The sequence below is a fragment of the Limanda limanda genome, chromosome 22 (genome assembly GCF_963576545.1).
Source record: "Limanda limanda chromosome 22, fLimLim1.1, whole genome shotgun sequence".
Taxonomy (NCBI): domain Eukaryota; kingdom Metazoa; phylum Chordata; class Actinopteri; order Pleuronectiformes; family Pleuronectidae; genus Limanda; species Limanda limanda.
Window position 1 is genome coordinate 1,030,467 of NC_083657.1, and position 20,894 is coordinate 1,051,360.

At 39.9% G+C, this 20,894-nt stretch overlaps 1 protein-coding gene across 1 annotated transcript in view; it reads left to right on the forward strand.

Moving 5' to 3' along the window:
• Nucleotides 1–7,122, forward strand: part of LOC132996072 (solute carrier family 12 member 3-like) — a 7,777-nt gene extending 655 nt beyond the window's left edge. Inside the window, 23 exon segments of the mRNA XM_061066389.1 lie at nt 400–495; nt 716–855; nt 944–1,054; nt 1,135–1,249; nt 1,573–1,703; nt 1,785–1,869; nt 2,202–2,359; nt 2,463–2,570; nt 2,712–2,835; nt 2,935–3,036; nt 3,170–3,325; nt 3,439–3,538; nt 3,628–3,739; nt 3,955–4,089; nt 4,228–4,334; nt 4,444–4,553; nt 4,625–4,693; nt 4,904–5,002; nt 5,108–5,219; nt 5,852–5,938; nt 6,123–6,258; nt 6,604–6,671; nt 6,984–7,122. Of these exon segments, the coding sequence (XP_060922372.1) occupies nt 400–495; nt 716–855; nt 944–1,054; nt 1,135–1,249; nt 1,573–1,703; nt 1,785–1,869; nt 2,202–2,359; nt 2,463–2,570; nt 2,712–2,835; nt 2,935–3,036; nt 3,170–3,325; nt 3,439–3,538; nt 3,628–3,739; nt 3,955–4,089; nt 4,228–4,334; nt 4,444–4,553; nt 4,625–4,693; nt 4,904–5,002; nt 5,108–5,219; nt 5,852–5,938; nt 6,123–6,258; nt 6,604–6,671; nt 6,984–7,122 (2,600 nt within the window).
• The last annotated feature ends 13,772 nt before the right edge of the window (nt 7,123–20,894 follow it).

A 20,894-nucleotide genomic window follows, 5' to 3' on the forward strand; every position in this document is an offset into this window, starting at 1 on the left:
CACACACATTCATACAGTGCATCTACTTGCAGCACTTTGTTATTCTATGGGGGGCTATTGAGGGTTCAGCATCTTGCCCAAGGACACTTCGGCATGCAGATGGTTCAGACTGGGGATCGAACCGCCGACCTTCAGGTTGGAGGACGACCACTCTACCCCTCAGCCACAGCCGCCCAAATTAGGTTTACGACCTAAATTTGGACCTAATTAGGAAATTAGGTCCAAATCCTCACGTTCCACCATAAACAAGTATCTGGAGTTTGTTAACTCGTACGTACGTCACAGCCGCGGCCAGATGAAGTATCAGGAGCACATCCACCATCTTTAAAGAGTAAGAACACGATAGTATGGATGATTGTGTTGTAATAATGACGAGCACCTTCCTTCCTCTCCTCCCAGTTCTGACCTGGCTCATTATCCTGATGTCCATGACGCTGACCTCAGTAACTGCTCTCTCCATCTCCGCCATCGCCACCAACGGGAGGGCGACCTCAGGTCAGTCGCCGTTTCCCTCGTGAATACGTAAATGTTCTGAAATCCTCTTGTGTCGGACATTTGGAAAACTACATTTGCTTTTGAATTCAAATTCTTCGATTGAACTTCTTCTCCTTGGCCTCATCTGATACTGATCTCAATTCTCTGAGACATTCCAAACTTTGTGTTTATGATCTTTCTGCCGATGACGCCCTCATGTCTTTGTCGTCCCCTTGTCCAGGTGGTCTCTACGTCCTCATCTCCCGCTCGCTGGGTCCTGAAATCGGCGGACCAGTGGGGGTGCTCTTCTCCTTCGCCAACACGCTGGCGTGTGCGCTCAGCACGGTGGGCTTCGCTGAGGTGGTCGGGGGCCTGCTGCAGGTACTGAAGCTGCTTCAAGCTCTTTCAATCCACTTCTATCAGCGATGAGAATATTAACACACGAACACATTGTGATTGGCGGCTGCAGGAGTTCGGTGCCGTCATGGTCGATTCAGTCAATGACGTCCGTATTGTGGGCGTGGTCACGGTGACGGGGCTGCTGCTCATTTCACTGGCTGGAGTGAAGTGGTCGTCCAAGGTGAGAACATCCGATCACGTCTCAGGTGCTTCACTGTAGTTTGCAGTTTATTAATAACTCGTTTCTCCTCTTCTCTCCAGACCTATATTTTGTTCTTTATATTTGTTTATCTGGTCTCGTTCTCCAACTACTTCGTGGGAACGCTCATTCCTCCCGCTCCAGAGAAACAGGCCAAGGGCATCTTTGGTTACCACGGTGAGTTTAGGCTGCTTTCTTATTATTGTATATTGTTTTATAAGAAGCAAAATCTTAAATTTGATAAATGTTAAAATTTTCTGCAGCTTTATTTTTATTTATCTATTCCTGTCAGTTTTACAATCAGCACATGCGTGATAAATGAAAATGAAATACTACCATGTGAATTCTGATAAAACATATAAATAATATCTGTAAAACACGAGTTTGGGCTTCTGGAATTAGTTGGAAGTATTTTTCACTCATGCCTTGCTCAAATATCAGAAATGAATACAGTATAAACATATACTTGTAATTCTGACTATTTTCTTCTTCATGTCCAGGTGACATCTTGATTTCAAACGTGAAACCATCCTGGCGAGGAGCTGACGCCTCCTTCATCCACATGTTTGCCCTTTTCTTCCCGTCCACCATCGGCGTCCTGTCTGGAGTCAACATGTGCGGAGAACTCAAGGTTCGAGGAACAAGCTTCTTCCAGCTCAGCTGCCAACAACTACAACGTGAATGTTGACCCGGATATCGTTTCCTTTTGCAGGACCCGGCCTCGGCCATCCCTAAAGGAACCATCCTGGGCATTTTCTGGACAACAATCAGCTATTTGGCTATTTCTGCAACTGTTGGTAAGATCGAACTCCTTCAAGGGGTTTGTTTTCATCACGTTCCTTCACGATGAAAGAGCAAGAGTCCAAACTGCAGATTCTGAACTGAGACTTGGTGGAGGGAATGTAGTATACGTCTCGATATAAAGAACCGCTACCCAGGAAATCATCCATTCCAGAGTCCAGAAATATTCCAAACATGAAGTGAACTACACAATGTGTCTGCAGTCGTTCAACAGGATGTAACTCTGTGTTCTGTTAACTTTGAAGCGTGTCACAGTTTTCAGCAGAGTTTTGTGCAGAAGCTTAAAACTAAAACTTGACTAAAGTGACTCTATGATTTCTGGATCTAGCTTCGTGTGTCGTACGAGACGCTTCAGGAGACATCGGTCACGTTCTGTCGGGAAACCTCAGTGAGAGCTGCGTGGGTCTGGGATGTGAGCTCGGCTGGAACTTCACCGGCTGCATGGAGTCGCAGTCATGTGACTATGGTCTGGCCAACAGTTTTAAGGTACCCTTCTGTCTTTTGCCTATAACTTCTGTTCCGTTCCTATTTTCCCTACATGCTAGTGTCTAAAATCTGTCTGTTCATAAACGTTATGGATATCATTCAGGTGCCGGGCCACGTGGCGGGTTTCTACCACCTCAACACCGCCGGCGTCTTTGTAGCCACGCTGTCGTCGGCGCTCGGCTTCCTCGTCTCCGCTCCCAAAATCTTTCAGGTGAGAAACAATAAGATAAATATGGATGATCAGCTTTTGACCATTGTTTTTTCCAAATCGCCCAAACTCACAAGTGTCGTAGCTTGAAATGAACGTTAATACGGTGTTTTACAAATCGATATTTTCCTCTTTTTCTGCCAGTGTCTGTGCAGAGACAACTTGTACCCGTACATTGGATTCTTTGCAAAGGGTTATGGGAAAAACGATGAGCCACTCCGGGCCTACATCCTGTGCTACGTCATTTCCGTGGCGTTCGTCCTCATCGGTGTGTCTCTACTGGACGTAACGGAGGAATGTATTTATGTTATTGACTTATTTAATATCCAGCCTCCCTAACGTGGTTCTCCCTCCGCTGTCGCCGCAGCTGAGCTGAACTCCCTCGCCGTCTTGATCACCAACTTCTTCCTGTGTTGCTACTGCCTCATCAACTTCAGCTGCTTCCACGCCTCCATCACCAACTCCCCCGGTGAGTCGCCATTTATCAATGAGCCGTAAAACCTGCAGGACCTCCATGGGGGCACGACCTCTCGTTGAAGCCCCCTGATGATATGTGAGATGAAATGTTTAAATCCTCCCGTTCTCACTGTCGCCCCCTTCAGGTTGGAGGCCATCGTTTCAGTACTACAGTAAATGGACGGCTTTGTTTGGAGCTGTGATCTCTGTGGTTCTGATGTTCGTGTTCACCTGGTGGGCTGCGCTCATCACCTGCTGTATCATATTCTTCCTGTTCGGATACGTCAGCTACAACAAGCCCGGTGAGCGTGAACCAACAGAAGCTGTGATTTAAGATTTTTGCTGTGTTCTGAAAACAGTTCAAATTTGATTTATTTCGTCTTTTTCTCACTTGTGTGTACTTTATATTCCTCAGCGGTGAACTGGGGATCTTCGGTGCAGGCGGGTTTATACAACACGGCTTTGTCGTACTCTGTCTCTCTGTCGTGTGTCGACGATCACGTCAACAACTTCAGGTGAGCAAACACACAATCCTGTCGTCCTGTGGAAATGGTTCAGATGTTCAAAGGGGATTTCTGATGCTTTGATCTCTGACGTTCATCAGACCCCAGTGTCTGGTCCTGACCGGACCCCCCAACCAGCGCCCTGCACTGGTGGACTTTGTCGGCACCTTCACTAAGAACATAAGCCTCATGATCTGCGGAGACATCATCATGGTCAGTCGTCAGATTCTTTTCTCCTGCAAGAAAATGTTGAAATATTAAATTATGAAATAAGAGAGAGGGATTGTACCTTTGATTCAAAGGACGGTTCCAAGTCTGAACAATCCTTATTTTTTTGGACACAATTCATCTTGGGTATCTTTATCTTGATTTGAAATCGTTTATAGAATGTTCTTATATAACAATGTGCGTGGATCTGTTGCCTTTAGGAGCAGGAACGAGAAACTCGTCCGCAGAACGCCAGCGAGCGTTTGGTGAAGTGGATGAACAAGAGGAAGGTGCGTTCGTTCTACTCGCCCTTCAGTGCCGACTGCCTCAGAGCCGGAGCACGACACCTGCTGCAGGTACAACATTGATTTGACAGATCCAGCAAAACATTGCTTTTATTACACATATTCAAATCATCCAACTACTCACAGTATATATTTTAACCTCTATTTTCCAAAACGTCCGCTGTGTTTTTTGCTCCCATTTGGTTGAAGGCGTCTGGTCTTGGGAAGCTGAAGCCCAACACTCTGGTTCTGGGCTTCAAAAGCAACTGGAGGGAGAGTTCTCCTGAGGGAACCGAGGATTATATCAACACCATAAAGTCAGTGTGATCAATACAATGTTCTCTCTTATGTGAGGAATATGAAATTAGTATTTCTTTTCGGCCTCATATTTAAACTTGAATCTCTTCTTTCTTTTCTTTTCTCAAGTGATACGTTCGACTCCAACCACTGTCTGTGCATCTTGAGGATGATGGACGGGCTGGACGTCTTTGACCAGTTTCATTTCGAAGGTTAGAAATCCAGACTTTCTTCTCATTGTTCCGACACCAAGATATGTTTGTTTAATGTTTAATTTAATACAAACCATCGGTTAATGTCTGTCCTCCAGTGAACCAGGGATTCGAACCTGATGAAAGTGTGGAAAGTAAAGACCAACAGTCTCCTGCTAGAGAATCAGGTGAGAACTTACTGCGCTGTAAAGATTTATGGGTTTTAATCTGTTGCCATGGAAACCTGACGACCAGGTGAACACGTTCAGTAGGTAAAAAGTTTAAGGAAACACATCAGTGCTAATTAGGGGACAAAGGGTTAGAATACAGAGGAGCTGCTGCTTGAACCATCATGGGTTCCAGGCTCGGCTGATTGTCCTGCTCTGTTTCAGTTGAAGACATGTCCACCGCAGGGGACGGAGACCAGGTGAAGACAGTGTTTCAGGACGACCAGGGCAAGAAGACCATCGACGTCTACTGGGTGGCCGATGACGGAGGTAACTGGCACCAGGATTTCTAGAGTTCAGCTTGTATTTTGGCCTCTTATCAATTCATGTGCATATTAAGTTTGCTCCTTCATCGTTGACCACCCCCCCCCCCAGGTCTGACTCTGCTGGTGCCCTACCTGCTCACCAGGAGAAAGCGCTGGCGCCTCTGCAAGGTCAGGGTCTTCATCTTGGGAGACGAGAACAACATGGAGGCCGGACGCAGCGAGTACGTTTCCACGGTTTCACTTTCTTCCATGAGACAAACTCTGAGAGACACCATGTTTCTGATTCTTCTTCCAATTTCCCTGAGCTGCAAAATTCACGTGCTTTGGAATTAAATGTCTATAAAAGATGGAAGCAGTTAGATTTATTCTGGAGTCATTTTTAGAGCTTGAGCGAATCTGTTTGCTGATGAAAATCTGACATTAAAGGATTATTATCTTATCACTGACATATCTTCATCTGCATTTCTGTTTGCTGGTTTGAAAACTATTGTTTTACAAACTCAATAATACAGAATAGATATGCAACATCTTTTACTTTGCATTGAAAGAAAATGTAATATTTTCTAAATCAAACTTCTGTCATTTTGTTTATATTTGTTTGTATTTATAGTTTATAATTAAAGTTTGTATCAAATCATTTATCTTTTAAGTTTCCTAAAACGACATTTTAGGAAAAACCGCTTACTCTTTGTCAGTATATTTACTGGCCGATTTATAAGTATTGATTTTAAGTATTATAAAACAAAGTAGTATTTAGTGTGATACTTTAACTTTTTCAATTGGACATGACAGAACAGTACACAACATAATGTTCAGCATAATGTGATCTCCTCTAACTATTCTGTGTTTTTAGGATGATCTCATTGCTGACGAGGTTCCGTCTGGACTTTCATGACGTCATCGTGATGACAGACACCGAGAAGCCTCCGCACGCCAAGAAGTACGTCACCAGAAACACGTCATTTAACTACGGCTTCTAGTCAGAGAAGACAAATTACATTAAAAACTTGTCACTTCATGCAACATTGGTTGAATAAACTCATCTACATTGTACAATATGTAGAATTAATTTCTGCTTTTCACAGCGAAGTGACGTGTGTCCTGTTTGTCTGTCTGTGCCTCAGCCTGAGTAGGTTCGAGGACAGTGTCGCCCCCTTCAGGCTGCATGATGAACAGCAGCAGGACGTCTCGGTTCAGGAGTTAAGGCAAAGGGCCCCGGGGAAAATATCTGACAAGGAGTATGAGGCCTTCAAGCTTAAGGTGTGTGTCTGTTTGTGTTGTATGTGTGTGTGTGTGTGTGTGTGTGTGTGTGTGTGTGTGTGTGTGTGTGTGTGTGTTTCCCTGTGTTGTGTAACTTATGCTTCTTTCAGACCTGCACAGAACTCTGGACATAGAGATGCTGTATGTGAGTTTGTAAAAGTCAAAGTCAGTTGCTTTGGACAATTTGTGGAACTTTTCCTGCAAGTGTTCCCCTGGTAAAGAGTCCGTAAAATGACTGTGTCCTGCTGCGTCCTTCACGTGTGACGGACAAACTTTGGAGAATGTCCCGACAGGGTCGTCCTTGCTTCAGTGTCGGTCTCTCACTCTGATTTCCTCTCTTCACAGTCTGAGAGAAAAGTGCGACTGAACGAAATCATCCGGAGGAATTCCCAACAGGCCACCCTGGTGCTTGTGTGAGTCCAGTTCACACGTGTGTGTCAACTTCATGCTGTTTGGTTAAGTTCCTACAGAGGAGAGATTAGTTATCATCATATTATATATTAATAGTCATGTGCTTCGACCTTAATCGTGAAATGTCCATTTGATTCTAGGCACTATGACACTATCTTGAAATGCAAAATGGAAAAGAATCTTAATTTTTTCACTTTATGACCCAATTCTCTTCCATGAGTTCATTTATTTTGAAAGTTTTTAAAGAGTAAATTGCTGCACAACAAGAAAACTCTGCAGATCCTCTGAGTCCTGATTGTCTCTGGTCTGTCCAGGAGCCTCCCGGTGCCACAGAGGGAATGTCCCTCAGCTCTCTACATGTCCTGGCTGGACACGCTGACCTGCGGCCTGCACTGTCCCGCAGTCCTCATACGAGGAAACCAGCAGAACGTCCTCTCGTTCAACTGCCAGTGAACAAGGAGTCAGAGGGATGGACGACTCTCTCCGAGGCCGAGAGTTTGAGATACACGAAGAATAACGAACAAAGGCCTGTGAGCAGAAGGAAGAACTCACACCAGGGATTCATGTCTTTAAAGATAAGCTGAGAAACGGGTGCCAAGGATGAGTTCACACAGCTACCAGCCTGTGAGCATGAGGAACACACAACACTCATGGGAGCACAAAGTCCTTGTGAAGCCAAATTTAAACTCAATACATCCATATTTTTTATTTGAATCTGCTCCAAATTGCAACCGAAGATTCACGAGGTCCTTGAATTCTTCTCTGAGAAATCAACAAAAATGAAAAACACTCGATGTTGCGATGGAACGAGAAAGTGATCGCCTGATCCGTATCTGCAAAAACAAACAAACAAACAAACAAACAAACAAACAAACAAACAAACAAACATATCACGGATCATGAGGTGATGTTAGAGCAGCACTACATATCCTCTACAGAGCAACAGCGCCCCCTGCAGCCACATGTGGTGAATAACTCTGTTTGGCTCCAAGTGATTTTCATGTTGAGGGAAAACAAAGCTTATCAATGTGTCCTCTGTCGTGTGTGTCCTCTGGATATTACCCATGATCCTCTGCTTCCTGAACCTGAAGAGCTGCTGCTGTTACAAATCCACTAAATTCTTCATATTCTCACAGTTTCCTGCTGAATCTTGGAGATAAACTCTGGTTGTTAATAACTTCAGAGTGTTTCTAGCTGATCTCAGTTCAGCTTCACTCTTCAGCTGTAGCTGCTTGAGACAGGTTGTGACTCTCAGTCAGTTCTTCTCTCAGGAGATGGAACCCACTCACCAGGGGGGGGGGGGGGGACCCACTCAGCAGAGTCACAGAGAACACACATCAGACTCACTTTCAGGTGAAAAGTGTCTCAGTGATGTTTCACCCTCAGAGCTGACGGATCCGATAACAAGTCTGAGTTCACACCTCGTATTAAAATTCATCTGCTGTGATCAGATCTCACTTCCCGTTGCTACATGCAAATAAACACGCACATCATTTCTGTTCGCAGGCAACAAATGATGTTGTGTTTCCACTTGGACTGAACTGACATGTCCCTAAAGAAAATATAAATGTGTTTGATTCATCCAGGTTCTGAGATGATCACTGAACAGATCATTTCTTGTTCGATGTTTGTGAGACACAGATATAAAATTCAGTCTGTTTTTCTCCACAGGCCATAAAGTTTAATTGTGTTGTTTAATACGTATTTATTGAAGCTTCTGTATCTTAAGCTTGTGTTGTGTTAGTCACCAGGTTATGAAATGAAGATTGAAGAAAATTAAGCAAAAAACTAATCTTAAATTATTAAAAATCAAACATAAGTAAACAAACTTGAAAAATAGAAATGAGCCCCTTGAATGACAGTGATCAAGTATTTTTATTTTCTCTTAAAAGTAAAAGTATTTCTGACCGTCCTCTTTCTGACAAAGTGGAATTTTGACAAATGTACAAATGTAATTTTATGTGTATATTTTTTTGAAATAAAATGTCTCTGCTTGTCGGCTGCTGAACAGGAAACAGTTTTCCACATTTGTTTATGACTTTCTGTTACATCATGGAAATGATGTCCTCATCGTCACTGGATCCTTTTCTCACTAAGGTCCTTCTCCTCCATATTTTAATATTCAAATAATGAAATATGAGTGACGCTGCTGAGGAAGGAAAGGAATTGTAGGTGTATACACAACTTAATTAATCAGCTGATTTCTAGAACATTATTTGTTTTACAGACGCAATAAAACATTTAGACAAAATCAAACTGTAATATGTATAAATATGTGGTAAATGTAAAAATCTAAATTCATCTAAACGTAAACTTGAGTGTTGAAAAAAGATAAACTTATAAAACAACACGTATGAGTATATGGTAAATATTGAATGTAGTGAGCTTGTGTTTTTATTAGGGCTGTCAATAGATTAAAAAAAATTAACTAATTAATCTCACATTTTGAAATTCATTAATCTAGATTAATCGCGATTAAAAGTTTGTTTTTCTTCTAAAGACTAAATCTTATAAATTAACGAGTAATCACTTCAGACTGTATTTTACACAACGTTGTGTTTTCAAAGAGGCTCAGGCCTATAACACCTACCTATAAAGTGGTTAAATATCATGTATGATAAATTGTGTAACAACATTTTTTTAAAAACCAGCTGAAAATATTCCCAATGTCCTTGGAAACAATGAAACTGCTTCTTTCTTCATTGAAACATCCAGATTAGTAAAAGGTAAAAAAAGAGGTGTATTTGAGACACCATTGGTACTGTCATCTTTAACATTGAACAACACACACAACAGCATAACAAGTGGCCTTGGTAAACTGACCTGACATTCAAATCTCTCATGTTAAAGTTCAAAACTAGTGCAAACAAACATGGAAAACAGGAAGATCTCTGCTACTTCACAGGTCCCACCGTATGCCCATTTTACCACAGTTGATCTGGTTCCTTGGGGTCTTAATGAAATGTCTGGAACATATTTCGATCAAACTACCACAAGGATCATTTAAAACAGCGCCTTGTTACCCTGTCTCAAACAGCCCTCCTCAGAGTGACCTGTTTTGAGTTCTGGAGACGAAGATACAATCTTGTAACCATATCGTTTTGAACCAGAGTCAGGTGGACCGAAGCCTGGCTGCTAGAGCCCCAGCTCCCCAGCGCAGACCCGCAGTGGGAGCAGGAGCAGCTCCCACTGCCCATAGCTCCGGTTAGCAGCCCGGTTAGCGCCGCGCAGACGAACATGCGCACACACACAAACACACACAATTCCGAGGAAGATAAAAAAGTGCACATGAGAGGACGGATAGAGTGGAGTTGCCTGCCTGGTTCAAGTAGCTTCTCCAACTTCTCCAGTTCAGCCAGCTCCGGTGAAATCCACATGGAGATGTTGGTCTTGTGCTGAGTCAGGGCGGCAGACGGGACTTATCTTTTGACGGGCTGTGTTTGAAGTGCGTCGAGGAATTCCTTCGCACCGCTGTATAACGCGACTTTTTTACTTCCAACGCAAAATATCTAGTTTTCCATACATTGTCAATAAAATGAGCTGTGACACGCAGGTGATGTCATGGCTGACTGACGTCCAGTGGTCACCGGTGAGGGAGACGCTGGCAGCTCGCTCGAGGAGCTGAATTTTCTTCCGCACACCGGAAGTAAACAAAGTTGCGTTAACTGTTAAAATATTTTATCGCATTAATCTCGGGCACAATAATCTCATAGATTAACGCGTTAATTTTGACAGCCCTAGTTTTTATATTTACTCATTATACCGTAACGAGTCTGTACATTACTTTCTGTAATACTGGGAGTTTGAGTGTCACTGCACACTGTGCGATGACGAGCACTGAATATGAATGTTCCATCTAAATTTTAAATTGCAGTCGACTCAGAGGTCAGAGGTCAGCAGGTCGGCAGGTCGGAGCTCATCGTCCTTCCTCTAGTTCTCCGGTGACTCTTCACCTTCACCAGGTGCAACAGGACAGAGACCATTTTACATTCGTGTTGACGTGTGGGTTTTGACATTTTCTCTCATTGCAAATGTTCCTGTTCAGTAACAACTTTTGTTCTAATATATGAACACAAAGGGAAGATTTTAAAGTAAGAGTGTGAAATAGAAAATGGACACGTTTTGTATTTAGATTGTTTAAACACTCGGGAATTTTACATTTCCAATTATTGCTTCTACCCCTGAATTTACAACAATATTAGTTCCAGAAACCAAGATGAATAAAAACCACGTGAGGCGAAAGTAACTGAGAACTTTGAGCCAGGTCCCCCCCACCCCCTCCCCTGTTTGTTTTCACAACATGCAAATCACATCTGTTATATTTGCTTTTCAAATGAGGCCCTGAGGATAATACCAGAGGTGAGTGTGAGTTTAGAGCTGCTTCAGCACCGAGAGAAGAATCCACCAGTAAGTAAAACACTTTATTTACATATACAAGGCAAATATTTATTGCCTTTAACATGTGTGCTACTGTAATAGCAATTAGATGAACAATGTAAGAATACGAACACACGTATTTACTTGATTTAATTAAGTCTAATTGAACCTTTTAAGATGGTTGAAGATGATAAAACAAATATTAGAAAGTGTTGTCTGATTGTTTTCTGCTCCACAAACAAAGACACAGTTTGTGTTGAGTTCAGGTTTGAGATGAACGACACTGTGTAGACGTCTGTTTGAAATCTTTCATCTGACCTGACGCTGTTTGTCTTATTTTGTGTTTCACTTGTGATTGACAGACATCGAACGCACAACATTGAAATCTTCCAGACAGGAGCACAAATTTCAGGTTTTTGTTTTGCACATATTTTTTAATTTGTCTTTTACTGAAATGAAAAATGTTCAAGGTGAAATGAAGTGTTCAAGTTACAAACTATTTCTGAGTTTGTAGAGTTATTTCCAGTTGGTTTGTTGATGCAAGTTCTGGTGCAAATCATGTTTTACATAAAATAGATTAAAGATCCCGTTTGTTTTTCATCAGACTGAAACAATCTGTCGTCCAACGCAGTGAAGATGCAGTGGAATCTGTTTCTGCTCATTCTGACGGGTAAGTGTGTGAAGTCCTCAGCTCGACAAATCCACAACACAACTTCATCTGTATTAGTTTAACAGTTTGACCCCGGACTGTACAGAAAGATGGACGCCATGACTGCTCCGTAAAACTGAAGCCGAAGCCCCCTGGTGGCGGGCTGCAGTATAGGTCTTAACCCCTGACTCTTCTAAAGATGTTTTTTCCAAACACACTGATGTTAAAAGTTTGTCCTGTAACTTAGATTTAATTATTTAAGTCTATGAATTAAAGCGGTTGTTCCATGACCGCACTCCGACTTCAGTAGAAGTCCATGACTGGAGGAAGTGAGATGTTGCAAGTGATACTCGTGATGAAGATTTGGGCTTTTTATCAGCATCAATACTGAATAATGATTTCTTCTATTTCTAGGTCAGTGTTTTTTCGTCATTTGTCACAAGCCTAACAGTAAGTACAGGATAAGGATTTTGTTTTTTAATCTGCTTTTCTGACAAATCAATCTTTCAGGTTTTCAGACATCTTTCTTTTATCTTTTATATTTCCACCATACGAACTAAACGATGATTGTTCGGCCTCGGTGGAGGCAGTGGTGTATAAAGTACTTTAAAACCATACTTGAGTAAAAGTACAGATATCCTGAAAGTGACTCCGCTAAAAGTAAAAGTCACCTTTAAGAAAATGACTTGAGTAAAAGTCTTAAAGTCGCTCAGATTAAATGTACTTAAGTATCAAAAGTAAAAGTACAAGCACCAAACTTAATGATGCAAAGTGCTTTTTATATTCTATACAGACACAAAACAATCCAAAATATTTCTCTTCAGGATTTATTTCTACTGACTGAAAAATTATAGCATCAATATGCATATAATGTATAATTTTACAAATTTGGAAGCCCAGATGCTGAGGTTCAAATAGTAATGGACTAGTGCATCTGAACTTCTAGGGACAACAAAGAATAAACAAAACAGAATAAACAAGTGTCTCTTGTGTCTGCATCTAAGAACAATAAACCAAAGTATAACCACTAAGTAATTAATTATGTGAATATCAGTAAACTTGGACCTTTCATCAGCAGCAGGAATGATACACAATGCTTCTTATGATAACTCAGCAAAGGGAAACAAGTTCTAGACAAACAAAATATGATAGTTTCTCTTTTGTTAGTACAGTACAGTAAGTACAGTAACGAAGTATTTGTACTTAGTTACATCCCACCACTGGGTGGAGGGATGCACTCCAGGATCATTCCATTTGTTCCTTTAGGTTTTTACAGATGTATGTACACACTGAATCTCTGTCAGTGGTAAATATATGAACTCCTTCGAGGAATATGTGCGGAGCCTCTCACTCGGACATTTGCTTTCTCTGGATAATATCCAGAGATGATCCTGTGTTCATTTCTTGTCTGGAAACGGCTTAACACTATTAAATTAGTAATGATTTTCTAAGTAGACTGTCAGACGTTCTGGTTTAGGCTCAAAAAGTCCAAGCAGCTACTTCAGTGTTGAACTTCTTAATATTATTATGATGCTTTTTATCGGAGGCCATGATGAGCAAATCACTGTGTTTGTTCATGACAGATCAAATGAAGCTGATCAAAGAACAGAAGACCTGGGAGGAGGCCTTGGATTACTGCAGAGAGAAGCACCATGACCTGGTCTCCATCACCGATCAGAAACAGCAGGAATGGGTCCAACAGAGAGTCGGGGAGGCCAAGACTGACTTCATCTGGCTGGGGCTGCGCTACACCTGCACCCTGGGCATCTGGTTCTGGGTCAATGGTGAGGTCCTCAACCTCGACAACTGGAATTCAACACCAAGTATTAACTGTAACTTTGCAGCAGCCATGCAGAAAGTAGAACCCTATAAGTGGGTCGAAAAGATGGATAATGAGACGTTTAGCTTCATTTGTGTCAAATAGAAAGTGTTCAACCCACCTGAATGCAGTGGGGACACTTTTCATATATCTGGGCTTTTTTTTTCTTTGCTACAATACTGTTTATGCACATATATACACATTGAACAGCAACATGACAAACGTAGAAATTGCTAACAGACATTTGTTTGTGACAGTTTGTAATTCTCAGTCATTTTTATCAGTCCACTTTTCTCCACAGGCCATAAAGTTTAATTGTGTTGTTTAATACACCTTTATTGAAGCTTCTGTATCTTAAGCTTGTGTTGTGTTAGTCACCAGGTTATAGAATGAGATTGTAGAAAAATTAAGCAAAAAACTAATCTTAAATTATTAAAAATCAAACATAAGTAAACAAACTTGAAAAGTGGAAATGAGCCCCTTGAATGACAGTGATCAAGTCTTTTTATTTTCTCTTAAAAGTAAAAGTATTTCTGATCGTCCTCTTTCTGACAAACTGCAATTTTGACAAATGTACAAATGTAATTTTATTGAAATAAAATGTCTCTGCTTGTCGGCTGCTGAACAGGAAACAGTTTTCTTTTTTATTTTGTTTATGACTTTCTGTTACTCCATGGAAATGATGTCCTCATCGTCACTGGATCCTTTTCTCACTGAGGTCCTTCTCCTCCATATTTTAATATTCAAATGATGATATATTTGCGACTACAATAAACAAGTCATGGGAGTGAAGCTGCTGAGGAAGGAAAGGAATTGTATCTGTATACACAACTTTATTAATCAGCTGATTTCTAGAACATTATTTGTTTTACAGATGCAATGAAACATTTAGACAAAATCAAACCGTAATATGTATAAATATGTGGTAAATGTAAAAATCTAACTTTATCTAAATGTAAACTTGAATGTTGAAAAAAGACAAACTTATAAAACAACACGTACGAGTATGTGGTAAATATTGAATGTAGTGAGCTTGTGTTTTTATATTTACTCATTTTACTGTAACGAGTCTGTACATTACTTTCTGTATTACTGGGAGTTTGAGTGTCACTGCACACTGTGCGATGACGAGCACTGAATATGAATGTTCCATCTAAATATTAAATTGCAGTCGACTCAGAGGTCAGCAGGTCGGCAGGTCAGCAGGTCGGCTCATCGTCCTTCCTCTAGTTCTCCGGTGACTCTTCACCTTCACCAGGTGCAACAGGACAGAGACCATTTTACATTTGTGTTGACGTGTGGGTTTTGACATTTTCTCTCATTGCAAATGTTCCTGTTCAGAAACAACTTCTGTTCTAATATATGAACACAAAGGGAAGATTTTAAAGTCAGAGTGTGAAATAGAAAATTGACTCTTTTTGTATTTAGATTGTCTAAACACTTGGGAATTTTACATTTCCAATTATTGCTTCTACCCCTGAATTTACAACAATATTAGTTCCAGAAACTGAGATGAATAAAACCACGTGAGGCAAAGTTAACTGAGAACTTTGATCCAGCCCCCCCCCCGTGTTTGTTGTCACAACATGTAAATAACATCTGTTATATTTGCTTTTCAAATGAGGCTCTGAGGATAATATGAGAGGTGAGTGTGAGCTTAGAGCTGCTTCACTGAGACGAGCCGTCAGCACCGAGAGGAGAAACCACCGGTAAGTAAAACACTTTTATTTACATATACAAATACAAATATTTATTGCATTTAACATGTGTTATACTGTAATAGCAATTAGATAAACAATCTAAGAACACACACACGTATATGGGCCATTCTACCGAAATTGGTGCAAAGTCAGGCTGGAAATATTTTTAAATTTTGTATGTTTTATTCCCAAAACTTTTTCCGTATATATATTGTACCATATCTAAAGTACACATATCTAATAAAAGAACCGTCAATTTTTATGTTGTATTTTCAGACTGTGTTGGAATGTTTTTCCTCTCCCAAAAATTGTCACTACCGAAACATAGTAATAAACTATAGTAAAAAAGTATTATTATTAACCTGTTAAAATTGTGTTTCCTTCCTTTCTCTGAAGAGTATTTTTAAAAATATTTCTTGAAGGTTTTCACAATTGAATCAATAAAAATGAAATTTTTACCAAATTTCAAAGTTCAATTTATACAATTCATCAAAATCTAAATGCATAATACTGATCATATTGATTCCAGAGTTGATGATTGATGAAATTGAACATACATTAAACCAATCAGTATCAAAAAATTTTAGTTGATAACTCAATATACTTTATTTTTTACAAAACATCCACTGTTTTGGTAGTGACTGCACTGATTTTGGAGTGACTACAGTATTTTGTTTGCAAGGTTGTATCATATTTCCTCATCCTTATTGCTTAATCTTAACTCATAACATGCTATAGGTTGGGAATATTAAAAACACAAATGTTCTGTGGTCAATAGAATAATTTGATTCTTGAGGACATAACAATAGTTCGTCCAGAACCATTTAAAGTACAAACATTACCCAAGTGGGTTCAGTAAAATAGAAGAAAACATTGACAAATAACTGATATTATGTTGTACTGTATGTTTAAGGGGGTTTAGTGTCAGACACCATCACAAATCCATTCACAAATTTTAACTTTTCACATACTGCGGTGAACACTTTTGGGGTGATCTGGACACGCCTCTGTGTGATGTTTTCTAGTGGAGGGATTAAGGTGACGACCTTGTCCACTGTGGACCAGATCTTGTCCTCTAGTCGTGGCCAATAAAAGCGGTTTCGCCCAATGTTGTGTGTGAATTTTGATCATAGAATTGGAAAAATTGAATAATGGATATGTCAAAATAGTCCTGTGAGCAGTTTGCAGCATTAAAGTATTTGTGCAGAACTAGCATCTCGTGAGTTGGCTAATTGCAGCAGTGAGATCAGACTGTTGAATAATGTAAAGTTAAACTAGGCCTGAAGTTGGAACTTTACCATATGTTTCGGTAGTGACTGTTTCGGTATTGACAATTATAGCTAACTTTGAGCATAACTAAAGAATGCTAGCAAGCACATGGCTAGTATACACATCTTTGAAGAGGTGTACACACATAAAAACATAATACTTTGCATAAAACCCCCAAAAAGTTTACTTAATTGAAGAGAATATGTGTTCGGTAGTGACAATTCTTAAGGTTACACGCTGATTTTCAGACTTTGGAACACATTTATATCAAATTAATGGTAAGCAGGATTTAGCTGTTTACCATTCAGCCATGAGGGACAGGGATGCAAAAATGCAGGGGTGTGGCTAAAAACCAGGCTCAGCCAATGGACTAAAACTCTTGTGTTCGGTAGTGACATGAAAACTGGGGACATGATTTTTTGAGTATAGTTTTTTAATTTAAAAATTAAACCCACCATAAATCTAAATCTTCCAAGTTCTGTTTAAACTTAATCATAAAGATCTTTGAAATAAGATCATTGAAAAAAATCTAAAAAATTGATAAAGTGTTATTTACAGATATTGAAATTTAGATGTCAGGGTGAGGGACAGCTACTTCCCAATAGAAAGTACCCTATAAATGATGATTTTGTATATATTTAGCTTATCCCTATCTCATTTAATGTCTTGGGTTTAAATAGACCATAACATATTCTTAGTAAATATCTATGTCTGAATACTTAATTGTTTTGTTAATAGTTCGGTAGAATGGCCCATATACTTGATTTAATAATGTCTAATTGCAGCTTTTACAAGGGTTGAAGATGATAAAACAAATATCAGAAAGTGTTGTCTGATTGTTTTCTGCTCCACAAACAAAGACACAGTTTGTGTTGAGTTCAGGTTTGAGATGAACGACACTGTGTAGACGTCTGTTTGAAATCTTTCAGCTAACTTGACGCTGTTTGTCTTATTTTGTGTTTCACTTGTGATTGACAGACATCGAACGCACAACATTGAAATCTTCCAGACAGGAGCACAAATTTCAGGTTGTTGTTTTGCACATATTTTTTAATTTGTATTTTACTGAAATGAAAAATGTTCAAGGTGAAATGAAGTGTTCAAGTTACAAACTATTTCTAAGTTTGCAGATTTATTTCCAGTTGGTTTGTTGATGCAAGTTCTGGTGCAAAACCTTTTTTACATAAAATAGATTAAAGATCCCGTTTGTTTTTCATCAGACTGAAACAATCTGTCGTCCAACGCAGTGAAGATGCAGTGGAATCTGTTTCTGCTCATTCTGACGGGTAAGTGTGTCGTCTCCTCAGCTCGACAAATCCACAACACAACTTCATCTGTATTAGTTTAACAGTTTGACCCCTGGACTCTACAGAAAGATGGACGCCATGACTGCTCCGTAAAACTGAAGCCGAAGCCCCCTGGTGGCGGGCTGCAGTATAGGTCTTAAACCCTGACTCTTCTAAAGATGTTTCTGTCCTTTAACATCAGTGTGTCTTTTCCAAACACACTGATGTTAAAAGTTTGTCCTGTAACTTAGATTTAATTATTGAAGTCTATGAATTAAAGCAGTTGTTCCATGACCGCACTCCGACTTCAGTAGAAGTCCATGACTGGAGGAAGTGAGATGTTGCAAGTGATACTCGTGATGAAGATTTGGGCTTTTTATCACCATCAATACTGAATAATGTTTTCTTCTATTTGTAGGTCAGTGTTTTTTCGTCATGTGTCACCTCTATCAATACCACTTTATTAAGGAGAAAAAGAACTGGTGGAAAGCTAAGAAATACTGTAAAAATCACTATACAGACCTCGCCACAGTGTATAACATGACAGACGTGACACGCATGCAGCAACTCTCTGAAGACAGAGCCTGGATCGGACTGAAAAGCAAACAAAACAAAACCACCTGGAAGTGGTCAGATGGGAGCAGTTCAAATTTCAGACTTAACACTGTTGGTAAAGTGTATCAACGTAAATGTGTTTCGACTGAGTCAGGAAATTGGAGCTCTGAACGCTGTAATGTGGAAAAATCCTTCTTCTGCCATGAGGGTGAGTGGAGAATTTGTTCGTGTCTCTGTTTATTTGTTAAATGGATTAAAATAATTTACTTAACTGATTTTCCACATAAGTACTAGATAAGGATTTTTTTTTTTTTTCTGCTTTTCTGACAAATTAATCTTTCAGGTTTTCAGACATCTTCTATATTTCCACCATAAGAACGAAACGATGATGCGTAGGATTGTTCGGCCTCTCTCTGGATAATATTTCTGGAAGCGGCTTAAAACTATTAAATTAGCAATTATTTTTAAAGTAGACTGTCAGACGTTCTGGTTTAGGGTTAGCAGCCACTTCAGTGTTGAACTTCTTAATATTATTATGATGCTTTTAATCGGAGGCCATGATGAGCAAATCCCTGTTTGTTCATGACAGATCAAATGAAGCTGATCAAAAAGAAGAAGACCTGGGAGGAGGCCTTGGATTACTGCAGAGAGAATCACCATGACCTGGTCTCCATCACCGATCAGACACAGCAGGAATGGGTCCAAGAGGAAGTCAAGAAGGCCGGGGGGAGACCTAAGGGCATCACTGAGTTCATCTGGCTGGGGCTGCGCTACACCTGCACCCTGGACATCTGGTTCTGGGTCAATGGTGAAGTACTCAACCTCGACAACTGGAATTCAACACCAAGTCCTGACTGTTACTCTGCAGCAGCCATGCAGACCAGAGGTCATAAGTGGGTCAAAAAGCCGGATGATAAGAAGTTTAACTTCATTTGTGTCAATTATTAAGTCTTCAACCCACCTGAACGCAGTGGGGACACTTTTCATATATCTGGGGCTTTTCTTTCTTTGCTACAATACTGTTTATGCACATTCTGCTCTCTGGGTTTATTGAACAGCAACATGACAAATGTAGAAATTACAAACAGACATTTGTTTGCTTCTATATATTTCCAAAAAAAAAAATTGAATCTTTCGTTAACATCTGGTGATGGTTTTAAAATGTGTGAGACCGTATTTTATTTACTCTGATATTAATAATATGTATTTCTCCAAGTTCATGTGAATTGATAATCGTCTTTTGGGATAAACCATGATCCTCTCTTACATAAGGTGTGAAAGAGCTGAATGTTGTGATGGGATTTGTTGAGATATCTATGTTTTGTTCTCTATCTTATGACTATATTTTACTATATTTTACCTACATTTATATCCTGTGAATCAATATTAGCTGTATAGTCTATAGAATCAATAATACTACAACTGTTTCTTTTCATTGGAATGATGTATAACTTTTTGACTCAGACGCAGGGTCAGACACAGAGCACAACCACACAGAGCACAGGAGAGAGGACGTGCCAGAACTAATACAATGAAGTACTTCATGAAATATTGTGAGAAAAAGGTATGAAAACCTCCTCTAAGTCTAATCTGTTGTGTCTCTCCGCTGTGGCAGACTCCCTGTTTGCCAAGGACACAGTAGTGGGACACTTGGTCCGATTGGATTTTCTCTCACAAGTGATGTGCTTGCAAAAAACTGCACTTTGAGGAGACAGTAAACATCTGGCCAATTGCTGATTTCCCTCAAAGAAAGAACCGCCTCTGTGTTGCACCCTGTGTCTTGATAAATACTGTGGACTTAGGATGAGGGGGGGCGCTTCTTCTGGACATGATCCAGTGAACCTGGTGACGTGTCCAGCAGAACCACAGAGACTCTCTGTAAGTATTGTTCTTATGCAATAAACTTATTACTGTGAAACTTTTGAACATTGAACTTGTCTAAATTATTAACCTTTCCCATTTGAACCTCGAATCTCCAAACACGCTGTCCGGTCCGGATGGGACCGGACTCAACAGATTCTACAATAAAATTAAATCAGGTTAGTTTATTTAAAATATCTTGATTGTCCTGAAACCTTTGACTCAGCTTGAGAGTTTTCTTCCACAGTTTCTTAATCTTTATTAAAGTAGAAAACAAAGACTGCGTTTGATTTCACTTGGTTTGTTCAACGTCAATAAAGAGCTTGTGAAAATGTGCTGAGTGAGTCGTGGTTTATTCTTTTAATCTAAATCTGGATCTAGTGAGTTTAAATATTAAATACAGCAGATATAAAAATGTAAATTTGTTTCCTGTTGACCCTTCTAGTTTTCTCTATGTGCACTGGCGTCCTACTTCATTGTATAAAATAGTTTTCCTTCGTCTTTTAAATTAATTGTTATTAGAAAATAAATCGTGGATATTTTGTTTCTGTTGAATGAACAGACAAAACTGACTTTCTACAATATCACATCCTGGCAAAAGACACAAATGAATAAACTGAAAGGTATTGCATTCCATTGTAAGTGACGCATCATCTGTGAACACCAGGGGGCGCTCCGGGTGACACTTTCTCTCTCTCGTCAAATAGTGA